The 27,978-nt window shown below is 27.2% G+C and overlaps 1 protein-coding gene across 1 annotated transcript in view; it reads right to left on the bottom strand.

Moving 5' to 3' along the window:
* LOC129968936 (zwei Ig domain protein zig-8-like) overlaps positions 1-27,978 on the bottom strand; it is a 419,141-nt gene that overhangs the window by 27,180 nt on the left and 363,983 nt on the right. The window contains exon 4 of the mRNA XM_056083298.1: positions 1,137-1,433. Within this exon, the coding sequence (XP_055939273.1) occupies positions 1,137-1,433 (297 nt within the window). The remainder of the gene's footprint in view (positions 1-1,136; positions 1,434-27,978) is intronic.

A 27,978-nucleotide genomic window follows, 5' to 3' on the forward strand; every position in this document is an offset into this window, starting at 1 on the left:
ATATTATATTATATTTTCATAACCATTTTCATATATAACTCAATTTTTGGTATGTTCTTTACTTCCTATTCATCATATAATAAAGCAAATTAAAACTAATGTTCATCAATATTAAAAATTAATTGTCATATTAAGTCAGTTCCAGGGTATAAGAAGATCATTCGGGTTAGTTATTATTATATAAACAATACAAAAATTATTTGAACATTAATTTCAAAGCTTTAATACAATAGCGGAAATAAATACCATGATACTTATTCGAAGAAGTTTAACTGACATGATAGTTACATTTAATACTAATAAATTTTTTAACTTGCTATTTCTGAAAAAAAAAGTATCTTACCTGGTATCAATATTTTTCGAGTATAATGGATGAAGAATTCCTGAGTTTCCTCTCATTTATTTTTTTATTCATTACTCGGTTTTTATTGGTCGGAATGGCACCATAACATCTCTAGCTTAACGCACAATTCGAACATCCGCCAAAGTGAAATGACGAACGCATCTGACATATAATTTATTCTGACAAAGATTTTATGAAACTGCATTTCTAAGGTTGAGAATTAGGATCATTTAGCTTGCAATTGTTGTGAAATAATCAAAAATTTCAATGGTGATTATATTAATTATTGAAAATTACATATATTTCAATGTAAAATTGCAAAGAAACTTAAATTTTCTTTTTGAGGAAATTCAGAAAATTAAAGCCTAAATTTTTAAATTTCATTTCAGCAACAACTTTCGTATATACCATTTTCCAAATTTAGAAAAAAAATTAAACTGATTAAATTAGACATTTAATAAACCTTTATATTTAATGAATCATATATTTTTTCACCACTCATTTCAGGATTAATCATAAGTGATGATTTAAAAGATAATTTATTATATATATATATAATCAAGATACTATTTTATTTACTTAAGTGATAAATAAAAAAAAATAAAAAAAATTCCACAGTTTTAATCAGAAAATCTTCCTTGGTTTTTACCTGCCTCATGCAAAATATCATCCCGACGCCTATAAAGAACAATGTTTTATGGAGTCTTTCTACGTTAAAACTGAAAACGATAGGATAATTCCGAATATTAAATGGTTGAGAGCCAATGGAATGTTCTCCAGGCCTAGTACTTACCATTGAGCACATGTACAGTGATGCTGGTGGCCTCTGCGTTGGAGGGGCAGCAGGTGTAGTTCCCTGAATCGGAGGGCTGCACATCCTTGATGAAGAGCTTGGAGACAGCGGTGTCAGATCCCGCCTTTTGAACTGCGATGAGACCCCTCGTCGAATCATAGTTGATCATCCGCTCGTCGTGGTACCAGAACACAAAGGCAGGGGGCACGGGGCTCTGCGTGATGACACACGTCAAGTTAATGGAGCTCCCGCTTTTCACGTAGATGTCCGGTGCTCCCTCGATGCTCGCTTTGGCCTCTGCAAAGAAAGCAAAGTCACTCCTTCTTTCCTCATCATCATACATCACCAAGAATTAGATTTATAAATGAGTGAATCAGGTTCTAGGATTAATTTGGAAGGAAACGCAGTTTTCAACATTTTGTTAATATTATACAGATATTACTAGTGCAATATCATTGGATTCTTTGCATTACATATACTGTTTATTAAACAATATACGTTGACTAATAGCAACTGTTACATTAAAAAAATATCCAAATGGCACGACGACTGTCCTGGTATTCCATTTTGATTTTAATTCAACCTCGCAGTTTAATAACCTGGAAACAATTTGACATCCTGTTTTGTTCTGTCTTAAAACGTATGATAGTTGTATTTATTGATAATAAGGATAGGAAAGAATTTCTATTGTGACGCTTAAATTAATAGAAAGAATTTCTGTAACAAGACTTTTATATAAAATAAATTATAAAGTTTCCCCAGAACTAATTCAATACGTCAGAGATATAAAAGTTAATTAGGGAGATATATCATCACGAAATGTTTTCTTAAAGCTTTGAGTATAAGAAAGGAACACAGAGCAGCTTTCCACATTTTTATATTATTAAAAGAAAAAAAAAAAATGCTCGCCTTCTAAACTCCATAAAAAAAAAAAGGAAGTGAGATGTTAATCATTTTTGTGAGCAAAACTAAAAATAATGATAAATAAAAAAATAATCTATGTGTTTTTTTTTGTGCGAAATAATAGGAATAAGAAGCATGTGATAGTTAACCAAATTATCAGAGACTCTCATAAATAAAATTTTCAAATCGGAAAGATTTTATCATACTGCCATACAGTATCTCAATCAATCCTAACACAAAGACACCAGAACTTTTCTCATAATTTGTTAAAAATCCCAGATTTTTTTTAAATGTTAATATATTAATTTCTTTTTAAAGAAGATTTATAATTTATTTTAGTCTTAATTTTAATCCATAAAATCATTAAAAATAGAGGAAAAAAAGGTAATAATTCTAATGATTAGTTCCAGGACTCTTTCAAAAAACCAATTCCGTTGATATTAATATCGTAGCAACAAGCAAAACGTTATTTTGATATAACCAACACAATATATACTACATCAGATGGTTAGATTAGAAACAAATAAGTCACCGAAATTACTTCTAAAAATTTATTAATTAATTAAAAATTCAAATACTGTGAAATGTGCTTCACTTTATTCTTTTTATGATATTTAGAATAAAAGTTTCTCTTCAATAAAAATTGCATGACCTTTTTTAAATTTAATATCTTAGTTCTTATTACATTTAAAAATGCACAAAGAATTTTCAATTGAAATGACATATTACAAAACCAGTTATATGAATTATTTCTAATTATTATACATAATTTTCTCCATGAAAGAAAATAAAAGTTAATTATCTTCACTATCTACGACTGCTTTTGAAGTTTAAATCATTAAAAAAAAATAGAGAGATTTTCTTAATATTATATATTAATTCATTATAAAATTACATAAACTGTTTTTTAAAGAATTTATTTAAAATGGATATATTTTCAGTTTCAGTTTATCACTGAGGGATGGTTCTGATGATGTGTTCAAAATTATTTTCCTTTGTTTACTGACTCGCATAATATTCGTGAAATCCTATGATTAAAAATTCACTTTCTATGCATTATAATCTGTAATGTATGCATTCCTCATTTAAACCATTTCAGTCTCTTTCACAGTTTTATTTACTTTTAAATTATTTTATAAACATATTTTTTTTATTATGGTGAAAGATAAATTGCTAATGTATAAAGGCAAAAATTTACGATCCACTGAATTGTCGAAATAGGTTTTATATTTCTTTTTCTAATTACTAGAAAAATGAAAAAAAAAATGCTTCATTGCCGAAAATCCTGATTTGAATGATTATATTCAATTAAAAATAGATTTGGAATAAAAATAGATAGAGAGAGAGAGATAGAAAGAAAGAGTAAAAAAAATTGTATAGACTAAGGAAGGCAGGCAGCTGCTTTTGTAAAAGATATTTAATGGTCCATCTTAAAATCAGGATATATATATCTAAAACATTTTTTCTGTCTTTGATCAGCCTTAAATTCATAAAATTGTAATGACCAATTTTTCATTTTAATGTGTATGGAGAGGTAATATTGTGATCGTCAAATATGGGACTTCGAAGTTTTCATAATTATTACCTCTTTGGAACTCCCTAAGGCAAGCCAAATCACTTTTGATTTGCGTCCGCGTCTTTGTAAACACTATGACTCAAAGATGGAACCAGCTGGACATTCGGAATTTTAAAAGTGGAGTTTGTTTCCAAATTGTAGATATGTATTAAATGTTAGATAAAAGGCGTATGTGTGTCCGTTCTGTACATGTGATCATGATAACTCAAAACTAAAATAATCTGTGCAAACAAAATTTGATATATGGTTTTGATACCGAAACAGATCCTATTTTATAGAATGAGATATCGAAAGAGTACACTCAATTCATTTCATTACGCTAAGAAATGAAACACAAAAGGATCCAAAATGTATGAGTTTTTCAAGAATGCTGAAAGAATTGCCCTTCTGTCAATTCTTTTAGTTTGATTTAAAATTTGCAATGCAAAAATCTTATACATTGCATGTATTTGAGATCCTTTTATGAAGATAACAAAAACTACCCTTCCCACCACAACCATTAAGATTCTATTTGTCTAATTTGAAGATCAGTGACAACACCTGAGCAGGAGATATTTTCAGAAATTCCTGCCATTCCCTCATTCATTCCATTAGAGCCCTCTTTAATGATTTACTTGAAGAGGCAATCCGTTTAGCAGCTTATTCGTAGTATATTAATCACGAAGGTGATAGGTTCCGGAGAAAGCAACACGTAACGTCAAAATTTAGTATTCTCTGTAGCCGTGAAAGCCGCTTGGATTTACAGTTGTTAAGAGCCAATACATCATCAATTATGGACTGCAGTTGTGAAACCTTCCATGCTCATGTAACTTGCTTAGATATGCAGAGATGTACGTCACCGTCCGCACCGAATGAACAATTATTCTAATCAGGTTGTATTTGTGGAACCTTTACCGAATTACTTCATAAGGTGAGGAAATATTTCATTGCCCGAATTTCCTCGCCTTTCTGTTTGTTGAAATTCTCTGCAAATTGGAGCTTTGCGATTGAAAGTTGCTGGAAAGAAGAATATTTTGGTGTCGAAAATGTAACTTACTGCTCCGAATGTGTTGCACGAAGATGATAAATGAGATGCATCAAATTCAATTGAGTTCTGTAGTTGATTATATTTGATGTTATATGTTAATTAAATCGTACTCTCCTGATAAATTTTAGTCTTCCGTAAGAGGAAGATACTTTCTAACCAACAAAATAGTATTAAATTATTTTGGATATTGATACGAAAATACAACTTGCTTTATTGTTTCATCAAGAGAGAAGGTGGTCGGTAGTACAGTTAACTGCTACCACTTTTTTTTTCATTTTGTACATACAATCGGTATGAGATTATTTGAATACATACAGTCTATCATGATTTTCGAAAATTATTGTGCTATTGATCAATAATATATCCTTCTTTATTTAAAAACATATGAAATTCAGTTTCAGTATAAACTTTTTATGCGCCAAACAAACATTAATTAAAACAAGATTTCATATCACAATCCGAAAAAGTCTGCTCAAGAAAAGAATTTAAAAGTACATCTAGATGAGCATTTGAATTCCTAAAAATAAACTCTTCAATATTATTAATAATTCAATATCTAAGTTCCTTAGTAAATTAGCCTTTCTTAAAAATAATTATAAGTGTTACTGTAAACATTAATAATTATTTTTAAGAAAGCCACATATAAATAACTATAAGAAATCAACCTAAGTTTTCGATATAATGTGACTATATATAGTACATTGTTAAATGAATCAAAATAGGGTAGTTGTCATTTTATATTCAATTTAATTTTGCATCTGCTTTCGAATGTATGTTATTAAAAACTGTAGAAATGTATTTACAGATGTGTTTTATTATGTTGAAATGTATTTACAGAAAAGTTTTATTATGATGAAATCGATGTACTACTATCAATAATTTATAAAAATATAAAAATGTAAACTTAAATGAGAATTTTTTTTATAAAAATTAAGTTATATATTTGTGGATTAACTACATTTAAAAAAACATTATATTAGCTATAAGAAACGGTATTATAAAATAAAACATTTCAAGATAAATTAAATATCTTTCTTCCTATAACATTAGTTCTACATAGATTTACTGTCCATAAGCCTCTGGAGCGATTTTGGATATTATAGACCGATAGCATTGATTTTTATTCTATAGCCAAACACCAAGCGTGAAAATTAGGTTTAAATAATTATCTGAGAAATATGCATTAGATTCTATTTTAGAATTATTTCGAAATACAGACTGTAAATGAATCTAGATTCATTCCTTAGGATTCATCCTTAATTTCTGGACTTAAGTACTTGAATACAATAACACACTCAAAAAATAAGCAACCGCCTACTGACACTCATATCAGGATTTATTAAGGGTTTTTTTACTCCATTTATCTTTTATGAATCGATTCGTACAAAGTAACAATCGATTGCAATAATCTGAAAATAACAATTCCATTGAAACATATATACTAGTAGTGCGTAAGAAATTTACCTGCCTTTCCGACGTCAAACATTCTTGAATAAAGATTGTCTTACAAGAAAAATAGTTTGTTGTATAGGTCATAGATCATTTTATAATTGTTTTAATTGCCACTATATTTATTTAAAAGTGCACAAAGAAAAGCAGAAATTCCTTGAACACATTTGATTACATTTAGAATCAAAATTATTTTTTTCACAAAATCATTTGAAAATAATATATCAGAAGAAAGTGAAGTAAATTCAGAATATCCTCATACTTTATTTCTTTGAACTGCTAAGTTTGTTGAAGTAATGCAACTCTATTATTTAATAAGATACAGATGACAAGAAAATTATAACAAACACATAGATTGCAGAAAAAGAATATATCTGCTAACTACAAAATCAGGATACTATCTAAAGTAATTTATAGTTTGCTGAAAAAAAAATATTCAACAATTTTTAAATTTTCATCAACATTAAAAAGCGGAAATTTCATTTAGTTTAATTATCTTACAATTATAATTCTATATCTATTACTATCAGAGAATGATAAAATCATTCTTCTTTTCAACTTGACTGCAAGGTAAAATCACTCGCATAAGACGAATATTAATTAAATTAATCTAATTGAAAATCTAGATCTGAAGACATATAATACTTCATTGCCGTCAAGAATGCAAAGATATACAAAATTTCAATCATATCAGAAAAATAATGAAGTATGAACTGAAATATTACATTCTTGCAAATATGTTATAGAATAAACAAGGTGTCTGTTTTCGGCAACATAATAGTAATTTTATGATAATTGTCTAGATAAAGAACATTATATTTTTTAGCAGAGTTTCCTGATGTTGCAGTTTAATGTTCTCATTTCCTTGTCTTGAAATATCAAGGGACGATAAATTGTGAGTGATTCTTTGTGTGCGAAAAAATGCCTTAATTCTCTAAAAGTTTTGTGTACATTTGTCTTATTGAAAAAAAAATCTGGTTATATAATTCTTATAATTATCTTTATTATCAAACTAAACAAACTCTCAATTCCGATGCATCATAAAAATTCCGGATTTACATCGATTAAAAATTAGACAAACAAAAATACCCTTGTATAATGCATTTTTCAATAAAATAGTAATAATAGAATATTAATTTTAATTTAGATATTTGTAACAAATATTAATATCTTATAGTAAAGGATAGATACAAATTAAATAATTTACATTAAAAGTAATATATATATATATATATATATATATATATATATATATATATATATATATATATATATATATATATTCTTATTTTCATCTTCTAAAATTAAAAGGAATGTTAAGCTTTAAGAAAATATGCGCTTCTATTTTTAAACTTACGTCATGAAATAAAACAATTTTATAAAATCACCATTATAAAATGAATATTTTAAAAATTTACTAAATATAAATTTACACAAATGCAAAAATATAATTAGAAGGCAACTAGCGAAGAAAATATTCAACCTTTTAACAAAAGTTGCTTTCAAGATGTCTAATATCTTTTCCGAATGCAATTAAAATGTATTGAAAAACATTCTTATCAGAAAATTCTAGTTTTAATAATAATTACTTTCTAATTTTATTAAATTCAATTACAAATCATACATCTTTATTTCTTTCACTTTCTCTCATAATAAGACGAATTGAAGACAGTTGAATAATCAAGACAGACTTTTGTAGCTCATGTAGTTTTCGGGTTTTGATGCAAACATCTCAAGGAGAAAATAGCATTTTTTGAATATAAATCATTTTTTTCTTTTATTCAATTGAACTCAAAATAATTTATCTTATTCATATTAATCGAAATAGCTTAGAATTACAATTTAGAATTTTAAGTTGAAACATTGTTTTAATGTCGAAATATTTTAATTGTTTTTCGAACACAAATATCATAAGTAAACTACTTGGAGAAAGATAAATGCTATTTGTAGAGTCGATAATTTAATCATGGCTTTTGAATAAAATTTGATTTACGAAAACATTAAAAGGCATCCTAATCTTTATCAAGATGACTCCTCTAGCTCATTTATAACAAGTGAGTTTAATATTTCTACAATAATATGTATTTGTCATCGGTCTAATAAATTTCTTAAATGGAGATACAAAACAGTAAATGACAAAATCATGTTTTTTTTTAAACAAATAAACATGCATTTCAAATATTTTTTTAAATGACTGAATGTTTAAAATTCCTTTTGGATATTTTGATTCCTAGAAAATGGAAGTTAAACAAACAAAAAATATCTATAATTAATTTAAGCGACTTCTTCTTGCGTACAGCCGACCACCCCGCCACCACTGAGCGTAGCAGTATCGACAGGATTGGTTGTGGCCGACTGCTATCCATTTAAGCGCCTGAGTGCAAATCAAGGCACATTACTAAAGTGGATTTCTCGAAGTAAAAGGTAGAGTGATAAAATTATATATTCTGCAATAAGTATATTATTTTTATATTGGAAATTATTATTTCTAAGATTGAACAAAATAGAGTTAGAAGGGTTTCTTTAACAATAGAACATACAAACCTCATTACTTTTTTTTGTTTTCAAAAAAATGTGGCATTCTCATATTTATACATAACGTATTTACTCTTATGGTAACTGTATTATTTTTAAACGCATTTAAAATTGTAGCACTTTTGCTACAAGCTAGTAATCACGCTCTAAAAAAAGAAAGAGTTTAAGGCAAGAACTTTTCTTATATATGTTTCTTTTAATATTTATTGTTTTGAATAAATTGTAATTTTGCTGATAACCTTAGATTATTTAAAACCTATGTCTTGTGTTTCTTTACATAAAAAGATTAATGCAACATCTAAGCGAGTTTAACATATTTTTAAAGATATCTCTAGATATAATATTTAGGGATTTATATGTATTCCCATTCTGTTATGGGGGGGAGGGGAGAGAAGCCATGACTACTTTACAACTTTCTCATTTGATGCATCGGTGCAAACACGGATGCTGCGTTTCATTCCGTTGAAGCAGAATTGAAGCTTGTTTTTTGCTAATAATTCTTGAAATTATTACAGTAAAAGGTTAGGAAAAACTATGATGATTATGTTGAGGAAACCTTCTTATAACAATACATGAATAAATACAAATAAGATAACTTTTGAACTAGATGAATCAGAAATAGTTTGTGTCTTTTGACGTAGAAAACCAAATTTAAAAAAATACTAGCACAGGCCAATTTTCTTCACTGTTTCATATATTATTAACACTGGACTCATTCAGCAGGTCTTCTAATGTTTACATTTGTTGAAAACGAAAGTATTCATGAAAAAACGACATAAAAATGCTTTAAGACAAAGTTAGTCGAATTATGCAACGGAAAATAAAATGCAAAAGCCAGCTACATCTGGCAATCATAGAAAAGTACATTTCACTTTGAATCTAAGAATGACAACGAAAATTCATTTCATTACATGCAAATGGCTGTTTGGATACTTTTTTTTCTCATGGACAAAAATTAAGGATTTTACTTGTGATTGATCCTTGCCTTGTAAATATTATACTATGAAGTCTAAAGTTTTGCGGTGTAAAATATGTTTCTCATAAAAAAAAAAAGAATTTATGTTAAGTCCAAGAATATGTCAAGTATTACTTGGCATATTCTATCTTAGAAACTGGATGTATGCACCTTAGAAACTATTATGCTGATTAAAAAAATACAGCTAAATTAAATTCTGCTGTAATTTTTGAATATTTATGACAAGAAATTAGCTTTCAATTAACGGCATTTTAGTTACAAATAATATTTATCACATTTTATGGAGATATTTGAAGCCATGCTGATGATCGCGGAAATTTCATACATCTTGCCAAACACTCATCAGTATATACTAATAAAGATGCAATCGCCTCCAAATTAATACATTTTGTGTGGTCAATTGCTAAAAATATTAACAGTTTAGTAAAAACACTTTAAATACTTTTTAGCAAATAATGATTCATTTTCAAATGTATTTAACTGAGATTTCGTGTTGGCCTCTTGAGATGTTTGTAAAGATCATCTCTCCGCATGGATTAACAAAAACCGTAGAGAATATTTGAATATAAAGAAATTATAGCTGATGCAATCCATGGAGTTTCAAATTAATCTAATCGGTTCAAAATTAAATCAAAAGCATAAAATAAAGTTAATACGATCAAAATAAAAAAGAAGTATATGCAGAAGAGTATTTTCTTTACGCTTTCTCCCTTTATCACATTTAATCGAATGTCCATCTTTTAATTCCACTCACACTTTTTTTTTAAATCATCGCCATTAACTTTGGAAGATCTGGTGGGTGAAAAATATCACCAAAGTATTTTTAAAATTAAAAAAAAAAGATTTAAAAAACTATTGGATTTTATACCTATATATAACACTTTTTTATGCTTTGACTTTTTACCTGGATTCATTGTTCCATTTTCCTCACATCTGTGTTTCACTTAAATATATTTAGCATTGTACACACTTCACATTTATAATTAATGTTGAACATTCTCTTTTTTTTTACATTTTTAGTATGTGTGTTTTTATAATTTGCTTTTTGACTTCACCATTTGCTTGGCACAGCATAGCTATATATGGTTCTTGCGCCAAAAGATCCCAAACAAACAACAGCTTTCCTATATCGCATTTCATTATTCTGATTTTAATAAAATAATTCAATTTAATTCATTTTTTCCGCATTAGTGATGATGCCCTTTATACATGATCCTGTTAAAGAAATTTCTTATAATGGAACCATGCAAAAGCCTTTGTGTGCCATCGTCCATTATTTCCGAATTGTGTAGAAAACGTTTAATTGAAGTGTTGTGGTGAAAGTAATGATGCAGATGATTAGCCAAATCCTTAAAAAATGAATCTGTCGAGCCAAATCATTGATTCCCGAAATGGCTTATAGCTGTTTTTAGTGTCCACTTATCATTTTATTTTTGTTCCAATACCTTTCACTTGAAGAACTTTAGAGAAATGTAGACTGCAGCGTTTCCTGAAATGTATTATCTTATTGTCGGTTTCGTCATTTAATTTCTATTCTTGAAAGAACATATGATTAGTCAAAAATATTTTTGCTTAAGTTTCTCTCAATTTTTTTCTTACCCTTTTTAGTCCTGTTAAAGCATTTAAAAATATATTAAATAATAGCTATAAAGAGCGTAAGAATTCCAATAATAATTATAAATGTCTTACATGTTGTTTACCACTTTGCCCTTCAAGGTTTGATAGATACACGAAATAATGATTTGATAAATAAATAACTAATAAATGATAAAAGTTGCTTCATATAAATAATAATTATGTTGATGATTAATTTACATTCAATGGAAAACATTGCCTATTGAATATTCAAAAATATCCACTTAAGAGGAATCAAATTCATTTTTTGATAAAATATATGAATACTTTGTATTATTTATTATTTATGTGAAAATATTACTATTTTTTCTTTAACCGTTTTACTGAATTTTTAGGTCCTTCCTTGCTACAATTTATTGAGAAGCATTTTTGAATTGAGTGTACAGAATATATGTTCATTTTTTATTTAATATAACAACTATCAAACCTTGAATCTAAAAAAAAATCAGGCATATAGTATATAGTTTTTATATCACAGGATTGCATTATAAATAGATTCTACAAGTTTTATTATACATTTCTAATACATTTTTCAATTTTTATTTGCAATATCTTACTGGAAGGACTTTTGACATATGTTTTTCGAAAACATTCTCTCGGAATGCAATATGATGTTTCTGAACTTTAAGTAGATCTCAAAAATTTTCTGCAACTAAATCTATTATTGAATAAATTCAAAGATGTGTTATCTGAAAAAAATCCTACAAAATTTTATTACATTTTATATTATCATGTATATTAGTGATATTATTTGCAGAAGATATTTTCACAAAACTCAACACTGCAATTTCAATAACTTAAGCCTACAAGGATGAAAAATCTATATTTTATCGTTGTGCTACGCAACTTTATTCCATTAGTTATATTATTTTTTTAAGATTTTGAAACTAGACATCCACTTTTATTATATTTCATTGTGGAACAAATTGCCATGTTTTTGCTACACATATTTTCAGTTAATACAACCCCGACGTTCTTATACCTTAAGCCTACAATGAGGAAAAAAGCGAAGCTCAGATAAATATAAAGAAGCGAGACATGATCGATGGACAGAGGAATGCAATCTTTGTAGATTTGATGATAACACCACTACAATCCATTGCGAAGAAAAATCCTGAAATTTTTATAAGATTAAAAAAAATTGCCCTACACATACTCCTTTTTTTTTCTTTTGTTAAATAAAAAAATGACCAATGTTTTCTTCAACACATCTACACCCAGATATATTCGCTCTATAAAAATATAGAATTACGGAAAAGTAGAAAAAAAATTGGAAGGCAACATTCGAGGAAAACTTGATACTCCCTATAATTTTTTCGTTTCAAAAATTCTTCAAAAAGAAGATTCCAAAGCCAAAGAGTGGCAAACTATAACGCATTATCACGTTAACAGCGAAGTAAAGAAGTGAGAAAAAAAATCTTCTTACTTCGCGTTCTGTAAGAAAATATTGAACTTAAAGCGAAATAAAAATCGTGTCTTGACAAATAATAACTTTTCGACGATGACACTTTGGTAATAAGAAATGTAAGTAAGCATGACTGCTCGCGACAAAGGGGCGGGGACAGCTACGAAGCCTCGTGTGTAATGGGAAATACTTTATCAGTTTTGGAAATATATAGGGTGGGTTTGAAGTGTCAGTGGAACGCTAATATTTCACGAGTTTCGTAAATGCAGGATTTTTTTTAAAAATACAATTATGAGAAAAAAAGTGGTTTTGGAACTTTAAATTCCACATTATTTTCAGCTATCCGAAACTCACTTTTTTAATACTTTGATTTTTCCATGATTTTAGTGCTAAATTTTCATGTAAGGTAGTCAGTATACTGCAGTTTGTGATCATTTTTTAAAAATATTTAACTACACAGTGACTTTTTAATATTTATTTTACAATATCTTTGCATTTAAAAAATAAAATGTTTCTTCTTTTATAGTTTGGAAATGGTTTGGATTTTGATTTGAAAATTTCAATAAACGATTTATATTTTCTGAGTTTTGTAAAATATAATATTTCGTCTTCTGACAGAAATGCGATTTAAGAAGTTTCACGTTCTAAATCGTTTTTTTATTCGAACAAGTCCATTTTTTTAAAAAACTTTTACAAATTTTATATATTATAATGTAAAAATTTACAAAAATGTATATATTAAATTTATAGCCTAGTATAGTTTAATTATATTTATATCCCGTTTGAAAATAAAACTTGCACTATATAGGGACAGCCATCAGTAATATGAGCCATATTCGTATGAGAATGACATCGGAGTTTTGCCACTTTTTTATACGACGAAAAACAATTATTTATGGCAGTTAAGCAGCGCGTTCGAGTTTCGAACTCGGTAACTCCGGCGGCTTGAAAGTAACTTTTTTCCTCTGAAGAACACGATGCTATTGATGTTGGAACCAAAGCATAATTTAATGATTTGCGTCTGTGATAACGTTTTTTTCTTGCACTTTTTGAACTTGCTTAAAGTATTTGTAATATTTCAAAATAAAATTTTAAAATTTATAATGATTTTTTTTTTTTTTTTTTTTTTTTTTTTTTTTACAAATTGGAAAAATAATCTTTGGAAATCTGTGGATTGAAAGCTGAAGCAGAGCATTCATCATTTACACACACAGATTTTATTTTTATCTGAACTCCGAAAAATTAAAAAAAAAAATGCATGTTTTAAAAATTTCATTTCAAGTTATTTTCTATCAATTTGAAGAATATTTCTTCTGATTATTTTGTATAATTCTAGGTTAATTTATGAAATTCATGATTCACGATTTTAATATGTTAGATACTATTCTATGATTTTTTGTAGCAATTTCATTATAAAAGCTTTGATTTCTGTAACAAGATTTGTAAATAATAATAATAGGGGTTACGCATGTATGCATATATTTTCTTCATCCCCTACTAAACAACTAAGCCGATTTCAGTCAAAATTTGCTCATTTTTTTTTAGGATAAGAGAAGAGTATTAACTTCTTAAAGTGCAAATTTAATTAAATATTAATTGAAGTTGTGTTATTTTTCTGTAACAACTTTGCAGAAAATTATTTTATAAGAATTACTTTATTATCATCCAAAAATTCAAACTTTTACCTTTTCAGTGATGCAAAATTCCTTTCTTTGCTCTCTTTCTCATTTTTTTTATTTTAAAATTTTATGCAGATGATTTTGAAATGAAGTAACAGACTTTGATTTACTCAACTACAATTTTTTTGTAAATTTCTGTTTTATATGTTCATTTTTTTTTATTATTATTTTAAAGTAGTTATTTGACGGTGCTTAAACGAATTGACAGAAACTTCATTTCTAAGAGATTACAAGCCTAAGGGCTGTCAATCCATTAGCATGGTAGGATGAAATATGTGTGTCTATTACAATAAATTTTATAAAATTATTTTTATATTTAAATGTTATACATGGAAATAATTAAATTCCGAACAACTCAAATATATCAACTAATATTTTTATACATAAATATTTGTAAGAAAGCATACAATTTCATTGCTAATATTTTATTTAATAAGTTTAAGCAATTTAAAACCTTTTTCGGATATATATATATATATGGATGCATTTATATATTTTTCGAATATATATATTCGGATTTGGATGCATTTATATATTATATGGATATAAATATATATATTTCGGATTTTTATATATGGGGGTATTTTAATTCAGAATATTACTGGGAATTTATTAATAGAAATTTTCACACATTTAAAAAAAAATCCCTTTTTTTGCCAACTATAATTCCTTTCATTGCAACAGTTTTTGGGAGAAATTAAAGTTTAAAATAAAGCATATAATTTTTTTATAAAATAGTCTTATATTTTTGATACAAATATTTTTGTTACATGTATTATATTCATGTGGTCTAGATTTTCTGTGTTTTTATATTCATCCATTTGTAAATACAGTTAATAAAATAGAAATGAGATAATCATGAATTTTATTCATCAATTTATTAATTTGAAATGCTACTGAAGTTACAATATTTGTATGTTATTTCACAATTATTTTTTATATTGAGATTGTTATTGTAACGCTCTGAGTACTTTGACACTTACAATTCTTATGAATAGTAATACAATTCTTATGAATAGAATAATATTTTGAATGACAAATAATTGAGAATGGGATTGAATGATATTTAGCTTTGAATGTAACAAAATAATATTTGTTTCATTCAAAGCAAAATATTTGCAATTTTGTAGAGTAGAAAAAAGAAATTGCAGAATATTTGCAATTTATTTTACTTGAAATGAGTAATTACATTTAGAAATGCACAATAAGTAGGAATAAAAATAAACATAAAAAAAGTAATTACTCCTTTTTTAAATTGCATTACTCCATTTTCCAAAAATCAGTTTTGTAATTAGTAATAAAACACACACACACCACCAAACACAAATTGTTATCACACATTTAATTAACTCACTTAGATTTCTACTTATAAAAATAGTTTGTATAAATATTTTAACATAATTAATATGTAGTTTAAATTGATACTTTTTTTGAAAAATTATAAAATCCAGTTTAAGCAACTCCGTAGGTGTTAAATTCACATATCACCGTGGCCAAAAAACGAGGCTAACAAATTCCATTTTAAAGAAATATTTTTGCTTAGCTTATTCATGCACATATTATAGCGAAACAATTTTTTAAAGTTAGTAATCAGAAACTTAGTCAATTTTTAAAAAAATCAGGAATCTAATTTAAACTTGCATTAAAGAAAAAAAATAGAAGCGTATTAATAGTTTTTTGGTTACTAAAAGTGTATTGTGAGGTTAAATCTTAATAATAAATTAATATTTGCTTGGTGAATTTCAAAAATTAAAGAAATAAGGCATCAAAATAATAGGTTGAAATTATTAATGCGTCCAAAATTATATTGAAACGATTTTTTTTAAATAACAAAAAAAAACAATAATCACTGGAAAAAAAAATTCGAATATGAAATCATAACATAGATATATTATATGTATATTATATTTATATAAAATATTTCTTCTGAAATAATAAAGTTCCAAATAAGCTATCTCAAGAACATATGGACAAGGAAGATTTTATAAACACCGCATCAAAAAAAAAATATATTTTTTACATTCTACACATGAGACGTAACTACTTGGAAATATGAAACCACGGTTCGTTTTTCAATTTGTGAATAACTGTAAAATTCCTCTCAATGTTCATTTGTCTATATCATATATCGAGAGTTTGGCTTTTTAGGACTCAAAATACTAATTTCTTATATTTCTAAACGAATGAGTTGTAGAAAATCTCGAATTCAAGAAATTCTATCGGAAAATGAAATATAATTGAAAAAAAAACTTTTAGTTCGAGTCCAAGAAAACATCTAAGTGTCGAGACTTAAAGATGTTTTCCAGCAGTTTCAATACAAAAGAAGACTTTTCGTGAAATTGCTTGGAATAAGGTTTTCCTATTTCGAGATTTACTATTCGCCTTGGCAAACGGTTCAACACATTTCACAAATATAGTAGAGGGGACACATTTGCTAAAATTGCGCCATAAAGAAGCACGTGCTCTTTGAACTAAAAAACATATTCATTTCAATAAATGATTATATTCTTTCCTCAGTGGCAAAAATAATTCATTTCGGATGGCTTATGACGAGGCATGTTGTTAGCATGATGCATGAGAAGAAGCACGCGAGTTTAGTTAACAGCGTAGAGGAGATTGCTCATGGTGTGGAGCGCATTCTATTTCAACGTAACAACATGTAATGTGTTTCTTATTCATCAACAGTTGTTTGAAGATTATCAAATATCCTCAAAAGTCATCTACTTCCAACTTGTTATATATTTGACTAAGTTTGAGTAGGAGATGCGTACTGACGCACCTCCTATTCAAAGATATTAATAGACAGTTATATCTAATCTGAATAATAAAAGCTTCGACTTGTGGATAGCTTAAATGTCACAAAACAATTATCATATGTATATTTCTGATTTCAAACATAATTATATTCAAATAAGAATCGCAGAATAAATCCGATATAGAAGAGGGAAAATAGCCACACTCTTACAATGTTATGCACTGAGTTGGTGTAGAGAAAAATTTTCAAATCCTTGATATCTCATCAATGTAATCGAAATAGCCCAAATACGTGCAGATTGATAAAATAAATATTAAAGTTATTATTTAAAATATTAAAATAATTACGGGAAAATATCTGAAAATATATTTAGAACGATTTACATACGGGCTCTCAGTAACGGAGTTCTTGACTACCTGTATACTTAGATATGAGGCGAATAATACAAATAAACTAGTAGCGTGCGTATATTGTACACTATTGCATGATATTACAAATATTCGCAATATCGTATAGTGTTGATCAGTATTGAAAAAATGAAATATAATATCGTACAATATTGTTTCACAAGCTGTATTACTTGGGTAATTATTGGCTGATTCTTCAAAAGAAATAACCTTATCACCCCAAAAAAAGCTCATCAAAATCTTCCCTGACGTATCCACTTCCTTCCTTAATGCCATGATTCAATAAGGTGAAGGTAGTTGCATTATTTAAGGCGTCAGCTCCAGCAGCAATTAATAACCCACTCTTCACTAAGTACTTCTCCCAGTTAATCCCTGACCTAATAGAGAAAATACCAGAACTGCAACAGCTGAAAATAATTCATTTGTGCAGTCTTGCATCGGGAAACGTGTTGTAGATAACAATGTTTGATCATCACCCAATTCTGGCTTTAACTGGAACCGTGGCTTCGCATACTGATCGCACTAACGTCATTTTCTTGGTTTTATTGATTGCAAGATGAACCCTGCTAGAAGAGAAGCCACCATGCATAATTCTTCAGCCATTTTGTTTACTCAAGACATCGCAATTTTGAGCAAGAGGAAATTGGAAGCCCAAGTTAGTTTTTCCAAGTAGATTTTTTAAAACTAAATTTAGAAAACTTGCTACTTTTAAGCGGATTAGCATCGGGATTTACTCTAAAAATCATGGACTCTTTTAAAATGCCATTTCTTTGTTTTTTTCAGACATTCTCTTAATCTAATTTTTGCAAGAAAAATTTAAGCTCTTAAGATAAGAAAGATTTTTTTTCTTTCTTTGGAGATTAAATATGTAACACGCGTATTTGACATTATTAAAAATAAAATGAGTCTCGGATGCATGAGCTAATTTCATTACGGAATTAACTGAAAAATGAGGATTCCGAAAAAGTTAGAGTCATACAAATAAAAGATAATATTCCCCTTACTGAATTATTTTTATTAAATAAGGAATTATGAACTATGCGAAACCCTTAATATTATTTATTTTTCTTTAAAATTAGTTTTTTTGAATCTGCAAATGTAAGTTCATTTTGTATTCGAGCATTTATTTCATAATAAAGTATGGGAAACAGCGAAATATGTTTCATACATTTCCGTTTGAATAGCAATAATATAAATTTATTTATGCTGTGCACTTGCATCTTTTGTTATCTGTCTTTTATCCATTCAGACCTGATGAATTCCCTTTCATTCTTTAGATTTCAGCTAAAAACTCATGGCGGTTTTAACTAATAGTTACATCTCAATTATAAGCAATGAAAGTGCAGGTTTATTAGATATTTCGGATCAATATTAACAGTTTTGCAAAATTATTTATTCAAATATATTTAATGAGAATAAAAATTATTTATGCGTAATAAATATAATAAATATTCTTAGGTTCTAGGTGGCCTGATGGTAAAAACTCGATTGCGGAACCAGAGGGATTTAGTTTCGAGACCCGATTCCACCTAAGAACCGTCACGTAAACGGGTCTGGCGTACGTTAAATCCAGAGGGGCCGAACATCCCCCTTCTGGTTTGGCGTGGAAGTTTGTAAAAAGAGTGCCAGCTCAAGAGTTATCCTCGTCATCTGAACGAGGTTCAGACTTACGAAGTCCGTCCCAAAATAATCCTAGCGTTGCTTTAAAAACGGGACGTTAATATAACTGTAATAAATATTTACATATATCTTATATGAAATTAAGACCCTTCCGCTCATTTTGTTGCTATTGTTTTAATATACCCAATGCTATTGCTTTTAATACCCATTTCCAAATGCTATTAAGTATTATATACATGCGTTTTATTTTAAAATAATTATCATTTAAGTCAATTATTTTTCTCAAATGTGTTCTTAAATTTAATGGAAATAATGGTGTTACCAATATTTATGAAAAGACGATAAGGAAAGGTACATTTTCCTAACTCTTATTCAAATAATCTACTCAAAGCAAAATTTATTTAAAAGAAAAAATCTAAAATGAGGTTATGTGTCAAAACTTAGATAAAATTAGCAATGAAAGGTATTTCAGGAAATTGTCAATTTTAGATTTTACCAATGCTGACAAGAACTAATAAATAAATTTTATATAAAAAAATTTAAGGGATTATATAATTAGTAGTTACATTAGATGAAACTATCTTGACTGAACTTGAAAAGTAAAGGAATCCTGGATTTAAAATTCATTCCTAACATTTACAGCCTTCAATATAAGAAGCTCTGGTTGTCTTATAATAAAAATTTGTAACTATTTCATGGTATTCTGGTAAATATTTCATGTAATATTTGCATACTGTCATTTCTAATATCAAATCTACGTATCGAAAATTTGATGATGATGCGATTGATGTGAATATAAGTATAAATTTTATTCCAATTCATCTATGATTTTTTTTAATCACTTGAGTCTTGTCAATTCTTCATTTTCAGAAGTTACAATGATAACATAATTCTATAGCAATCATTTCAATTATATAAAAACTGAAAATGGATAAAATAATAATCTGAATAAAAAATATGGCAAATGCTGAAAGATAAAACACACACACACATTTATATGCATATATTGACTAATTTAAAAGCCTTTTCTGGTTTTCTGTTTGAATTCACTGTATCATAAAAATACTTGATAGTTATTTCAAATTTTACACGAAATAACACATTTTTGGATTTAGATCGTAATTTTGAATTTAGATCGTGAGCGATCGAAGATTATTTTTTTATATCTATATTTTGCTGGCTGATATACTTGGTGTTGACCAGGATTAAAATATAATCATTATGACTAATATTTTTAGTCATGAAAGGCAATTTTGCTTAAAATATTATATTAAATAAAATCTTTAATCATCTGTTCGTAATGTTTTGAAATTAAGATAAGTATATCAAATAAACCAGGATTTTAGTTCATTTTCGGTTTACATTTTTAATATCTATTGCACACAAAATTTGCCCATGGATATTGAATAATAAAAAATCTATCATTTAAAAGATAAAATATGTTTGAAATGGCATAAAATATTTCTTGTTGAATTATTTGCTTCGAGATGACTGCAGAAGTACAGAAATTCAGTTCTAAACTTTGTAAATAATTCTGCATTAAATTAAATTTTGCACTTGTAAATGCTGACAATACTGCTTCTCTTGTCTTAAATAGTAAGCGTGCAAGGTTTGATACGACCCAGTTTGTATTAAGAGATGTGGATAATGCATATATATAAAAGCTACAGATGACCTTTGTTTGTTTCAATATGCATTTATATATTATCAAGCCATCTATTAGTTTAATTGTTAACCCTCTTAACTATTTGAGATTGGCATACACATCCAAGTAAAAGTACTTGAAATTAAATAAATAATTACATGTATGTTATACAAATCACTAAGTGTGGCTGCGAAAATGACAAGGCTTAAATATTTGGACGGTATACAAATGTTAGTAATCACATTTAGTAAAATATTCTGGTCTCATTAACATTTTAAATGAAAAAAAGTGTCGTATATATACGGGGAGGTGACATATATCGGACCCATCTGCTTTTCAAAAAATTCAGGAAAAGTGACAAAAAGTAAAATTAATTTATTTGGTTGATTAACCACCGGTTCAGAAAGCTTGGAATGACTACACGTGAATTGCTATTGCTATTAAGAAAATTTATAAGCTATCTTAATGCAAATGGTTTATGGTATTCAAATGGTTTGTCGTCGTTGTATTGATTTCTGTGTTTTCACTACCAATGTTTATGTTTAATGTGAAGATGCTAATTATAACTTTGAAATAAATTTAATGAGAAAATAAAATTAGTATTTTCGTAAAGGCAAAAAGCTTTCATGATATTTTTCACACTGTTCTAGTTTGGGCCTATTCAGGATATTCCAAAATAGAGTATGAAAGTATAATACTTTGGTAACTTTGTTTTTAACTCTTGGCACAAGGATCATTACAATCAGAAATGTCATCATTACCTTGATAAGGTGTTTAATCAATATAAGCTGCGATTACCGCTTTCAAAATGCAATCCATTTCACTCTCATCACTCCGGGTTTGTTCATTCAATCCGTCCTTTAGAGATATAACTTTTACTCGCCATTTCATTAAAAAAAAAATTTCATTTGTATCTCGCATTCTATCTATTTTAATACACAAAGTTTAAATCAGTGTTTCCGTTTCATAAAACAATAAAATATTTTAAAAGCAATATCAAATAGAAAATACATGAGCAAGCAAGTGATTAAACAATCAAAGATGCAAGATTCTATAAATTATGAAAACTTCGTAACTATGCCTACAGTTTTAATATTGAGTAACTACAACTCATCTTTTGCCCGGATGAATCCTCTCACGCGTAACTAAAGGCGGTGCATTATTTTGACGTTTTATTTATGTATTCATTTTGATTATTAAAAATATCTATATCTACTGAATATCTACTGAAAAATTAGATGCCGATCCATTTTTCTGATAAATTCAGCTTGAAAAACTTATATATGTGTTTAAAAGAGCAAAAATGAGTCTTTGTAAGAGAAGAATAATTATGCATCGAATTATTTTACCGAGTGTAAAGGGGTCATTAATTCATTTTCACAAAAATGAGTTCTCCTTACCAACGAATTGAGTAATGGGCTAATTGATATATTTAGCATTGACATTAACCAAGTTAATTTACTGAAACCTCGAAGTTTCCCTCTACGGGTATCATATGTTCCAATAATTCTATTAAATATGCATTTTACAATATGTTTATCAAATTTCGCTCCAAAATTTGAAAATAGTTGGTGGAGATAAAATTAGTTTTCTTTGCTCAGGACATCACCTGAATAAGAACCCTTTAGGGACCGTATATTAATTAAAACTCAATTCTTTAATAGCAAAAAAAAAAAAAAATGCTTCTGTTTATATTTCGGAAAAAAAAATATAATTAAAATTTCTATCTTAAAAGCAAAATTTTTAAAAAATTATCAACTTTTATTTCAAAATTGGATCATTACCATTACATTTCATGTAAGTTTATAATCCATTCTACTTAGTAGTTCCAATTCAAAGTCATTAACAAGTATTCATTTTTATTGCGAGTAAAGCATTATGTATAATCCGATTTTAAAAGAACTCAACAGGTTGTTGATATGCGAATATCATGACATTTTAATTTTATAAGTTTCATTAAAAAAAGAAGAAAGCTACTTTCAAACGAATGGGATTGTTAAAAGAAAGGAAAATGCATTAAGTTTATTAGTTATTTTTTATATAATTAAGCTATTACACATTTGACTTCTACATCGATTTGGACAATATTTTAATTACATCGTTACTATAAATCGATGTACAAAATTTTTATTACAAATAATTATAACAACACTTTTAATAAAGGAAATAAGAATTCATTTTTGAAAGAATTCAAATTTTCTGGCTGAAAGAAGTCCATGTATTTGACATTTATTACGATTACGGATTGAAAGAGTTTTCATTCACATATACGAAGTTTTAAATATGAAATAAATAACTGTTTTAAAATTTAAATAAATAATTAATACCGAAATTCTTTTGATTCTTCATATTAAAAAGTTTAATCGAATAAAGTTGAAACAATTACTTTTGCGATTAACGTTGTAGTGTGCTTGTAAGAATACTGCTTTCTCATTAAAATCTCCCAGAACTCCAATGAACTTGATTAACTTGTGCATATATAGTTTTTTTTATTCTTCCCTATTAGCAAGTTGGTTTCACAAAGTTTAAAATATAAAAATAATTCAAAGATGTCGAAAGAATTTATTAGACGATGAGAAATATAAAATTATCATATACTCATTTAACATATTTGAATAATTTTATTTTTTCCGTTAGATGTTTCTTTTAATCAAATGCAAAAATATAGCCATTAATTATGATACAAATTAAGAATATATAATTTATTTATTTCCAATTTCATTTTTAAAAAAAAATCCTAAACACATTGGAAAAAGGAAGCGCTATTGGATATTTGAATTGACAACGCTATAAAAATATAGCTTTATTACGAGATGCGATTAAATAATATATCTATGGCATTCATTATAAAGGCAAGATAATAAAATTTTTGAAACAATATTCGGTCAGAAATCAGGTAGATTTCAGACCGGAAGTCTGCTAGATTAATGAAATCCCGATCAACGAAGATTCACTTACAGAACGTATTGAAACGGTAAAAGGCTTATTGTACAAAATATAAAATTATATGGGAAATATAATCTATAACACACAAAAAAATCAAAATATGAACAGCAGCATGTTAAAATTTTCCCAAAGTAATAAACATATATATAAAGTTTTACTTTAAATTAATATTCTGGTTAACCGGTTATAAACTTCGGTTAATATGCCAGAAACTGTTGCCGATGATACAAGTGCCATCTTTTGAATAAGGCTGCAATATTTACCAAGTCCAAATTGATGTTATAATGATAAATTACATATTTAAATAAATTATCTTGAGATTAAAGCTTTGCTTAAAGAAGAATTGAAAGTCTTGTACCATATTCGTATATAACCGATCATATTAATGCAAAGAAATTAGGATATATGATTCATGTTTTTTTTTATATATAATGCCTTAAATGATTTATCTCAAATAAAGTGAATAAAAATGAATAGAAAATAAAAATAAAACAAAAGTTTCGAAGCTTGATAGTTTTCGAATCACAATCCTCCCGAGCCTCTGCCATATGTTTTGGGTTTAGGAACGATAAATTTGACTTCAAAGATTAAACATTTTTCCATTGAATTAATATGAAATATATTAAAGTGTATGTAGGATCAGGTATTGACATCATCTTATGACCATTTACAAAACTACGAAATCAATCCTATAATGAATCTCCTTCTATTTCAAATGACTCACCGTAATTAAATTAAGCCAAAAACCCGGAAATATTGATGTAATACTTACTGTTAGATAAATATTCCTATGACATTTATAATAGAATGAAAATGTGGGTGAACCATATCTAAGCCTCCTATGCTGTAGTAATTCGCATTAATTTATTTTCATTCCAGGTGTCAAAAGTTTCCTAATAAGGCACTATGTATGAGTGACAAATACATATAACTATTGCATTAAACACGTGAATTGCAGTGCTAATGCATATTGTGCAGCAGTCGGGAAATTAAAGCAATCTAGAACACAGACATTCGAATATACTGCCTGATTTTCAATAATTGGAATTGTGGAGAACATGTCAGGGATAACTGAATTGATCGCGCCCCCTGTTTTCGCAGGCGGAATGCCTCCTGGGACTTTAAAACCACCTCACGCAATCGCTTTTGTCATGCAGCTTGTATATTCTGAGCAGAGAACGTGATTCATTGTACGGGAAAATGCGTGTAACAGGATGTGTTTCAATCTCGCAATGTTTTGCTTTCATTTGCTTAAACGGAAAATACTTATCCTTTTGTGTGCATTAGAGATACGCATCTCTAGATATCAGGAAACCCGAAACTTAAAAGAAATCATTGCCAAATTATTTGATTGTTCCTAATTTATATCTCGGCTGAAATATAAAGTGGAAGACACAATATTTGATCGAAGTGTTTTGAATAGTTTTTAGTGAGTTAATCTAAAGAGAAATATTCATTAGTTATTTAATATAATCGGGATATTCCTTAACACTTTATATAAAAAAGTTCCAAATAACAAATAAAGCCTCCATGACCAAACCAAGTGGCCAATGCATACATCTAATCCCCATAATTGACAATTATTTTGATGTTTTGGTATAAGGATTAATTTTATTATTTCATTATCAATACTATACGATTTGAAATTTTGTAAAATTCAATTGAATAGAGATTATCTGCTTTTGAATTGAAGCTAAGGAAATGACTATAAGGTCCTGGCTGCACCGCTTTGAGAGTTATATATATATATATATATATATATATATATATATATATATATATATATATATATATATATATATATATATATATATATATATATATATATATATATATATATATATATATGTCAGTTTTGACGAAACAGAAGTATTTGAAAGTTAAAATAAAATAAATGACATGAAGATACTGATAGCTGAAGAGTTTTCTTGGAAGTCATAATTTTTGTTATTTTCAAATTTTTACTTCACGTTTTTAACTAACTGTTGATAATCCAGAATTGGAGTTTAGTTTTGAAATGTGTTATCATAATTAGAATAAAATATTTTCTTTATTAAATATTTTTTTTTAGAACAAATAATTTCTTTCTATCCGTATCCATTAAAAAACGAAATATTCACTGAACAGGATAAAATGTGAAAATTATGGATAGGAATAAAAGTATTCAGTGTTGAAGCATTTTCAACAAGGAATTCACGAAATCAGTTTTTGTTTACGTGTGAGGTACTTTCGACCATTTATGATAAGATAAATTTTAGTATTCTTTGAAGTTGAAGTTGCTACTTAATAATTAGTACTATAACATATTAGCAGAAAGTATAAAATTAAAAAGCAATAGATTGCAGCTATTTTTATGATTTTTAAACTCGATACAGAAAAGGTGAATATCAGTAGATTTTCTTATTCCTCCCTGGCATTTCTCGTCAATTTGCAACTATTTTGAGATCTAGCGATATGAAAGGAATATTGATTTTTTTTTCATTCCTAGTATAGATTTATAATAATAAATCCCTGAATCTCAAATGAATTTTTTTTCTGATTTATTAAAGATATGTTAGAAAGTTTGAAATCGTTTTGATTTGCACAATTCTTGATTGTTATAATGTTTCAAAAGAGATAATGACAATCTTCTATATTAGAGAAAAACACTTAAAATATTACCATTGTAATGCATAGATTAACAGAAAAAGTAATATTGTATATAGTTGTTTCGAATTAAAGATTTGGAAATTAATTAGGCTTTATGTTTCATTTATAATAAAAATATGCTTTAAACTTCGAACCCTTTAATCTAAAATATTATCATGGAGTTTCAGATTTGATTTGTCAGCATTGTCTTCTTCTGCCTCGACTGCACCAACCTTTAATTAAGTGCTTTTTTACAAAGATACTTTTTCCTTGCAATATTAATACGCTAAAGTTCTTAACTGGAAAAGCTGTGAAGTTAATATCCATACAAAGAAATTATTTTATGATTTTATCGAATTTGAAGAAAGCGGGAGAGCAAAATTGTTAACGAAAAAATAATATTGTTTTGAATTTCATTGCAACAATAAAGATGATTGTTAAAAAAATTTTATTGATAAGGGTGTAAAACTGTGAAACAATACTCTTGGAAAATTTGTTAAAAGTAAGGAAAATATTAAACATAATTGAAATTTAATCATAGAAAAATGCTTTTTTTTTAAATTTTGAAATGATTTATAAACACTTTTTATTGGTAATATGCTACAAAGCTATTGAGGAAAAAGTAACATTAAAATTGAAAGAAAATTAAATTTTAATTCATAATAGCTAATTGATTTTGAAAATTTCTCCTGGTATATCCCTTTTTTTATTCAACATTCGGCGCCTACTGCACAAGGTAACTTGTATGGTTTGCTTAAAAGATCATTCCTTCCATGTTCACACTTCATTTCGTATGTTTTTTCTATCAAACACAAGAATACCATTATTTAACAGGACATATTTACATAAATTAGAGAGTAATCCGTCAATTAGAATTTGTTTCAACATTTAAACTTAAAAGAAAATGTTTTATTATTATTCAATCATGATAAGGAATTTAAGATGTGGGTAAACTTTCACTATAGAATAAATAAATATTCATGAAAATGTACATTTATTTATCTGAATGTAAAATAAAGCTTTTGAATTAGAAAAAAAAATTAAATATGAATTTTGTAATACCAAAAAGATAAAATTATGAATATATTTTAAATTGCTGTACTTAATTACTTTAAAAATAATCTAAATACCCTTCTGGGAGAGTAATGTGTTTAATGTCCGCAATATATTAAATTATTATTGCAAGAATTGATTTCATAATGAATTTAATAAATTTTAAAATATCTAATAAATTTTTGCTTGATTTTTTAAAGTTTCTTGGGATTTTTTTTTCTTCTGAAAATTGAAATTTTTTAACACTTTAGATTTATATGCATATCCTAGTCATCGTTTTACAGTTTAAGTGCTTAAATTTAAATATATTTATTATTTGCAAATTCTATATTGTCAAACATAACTTAACAGTGATATAAAAATAATAATTATATTTGTCCTTTTTAATATGACAAGATATGAAAACACTTTTAAAATTATGAGAAATACAAGAGGGTGAATTTTAATAAAATGTTCGCAAGTGAAAATTTAGTTGAAATAAATCTTTATGAGGAAGATAAAAATGAAAAAAAAAATAGTAAAAAAGTAATATAAGCAAAGGAAAATCAAATAATGATAATAAATAAATTTAATAATGCTTCTGAAAATTTATTGAGATCTCAT

Source organism: Argiope bruennichi, chromosome 5 (assembly GCF_947563725.1).
Source record: "Argiope bruennichi chromosome 5, qqArgBrue1.1, whole genome shotgun sequence".
NCBI lineage: Eukaryota > Metazoa > Arthropoda > Arachnida > Araneae > Araneidae > Argiope > Argiope bruennichi.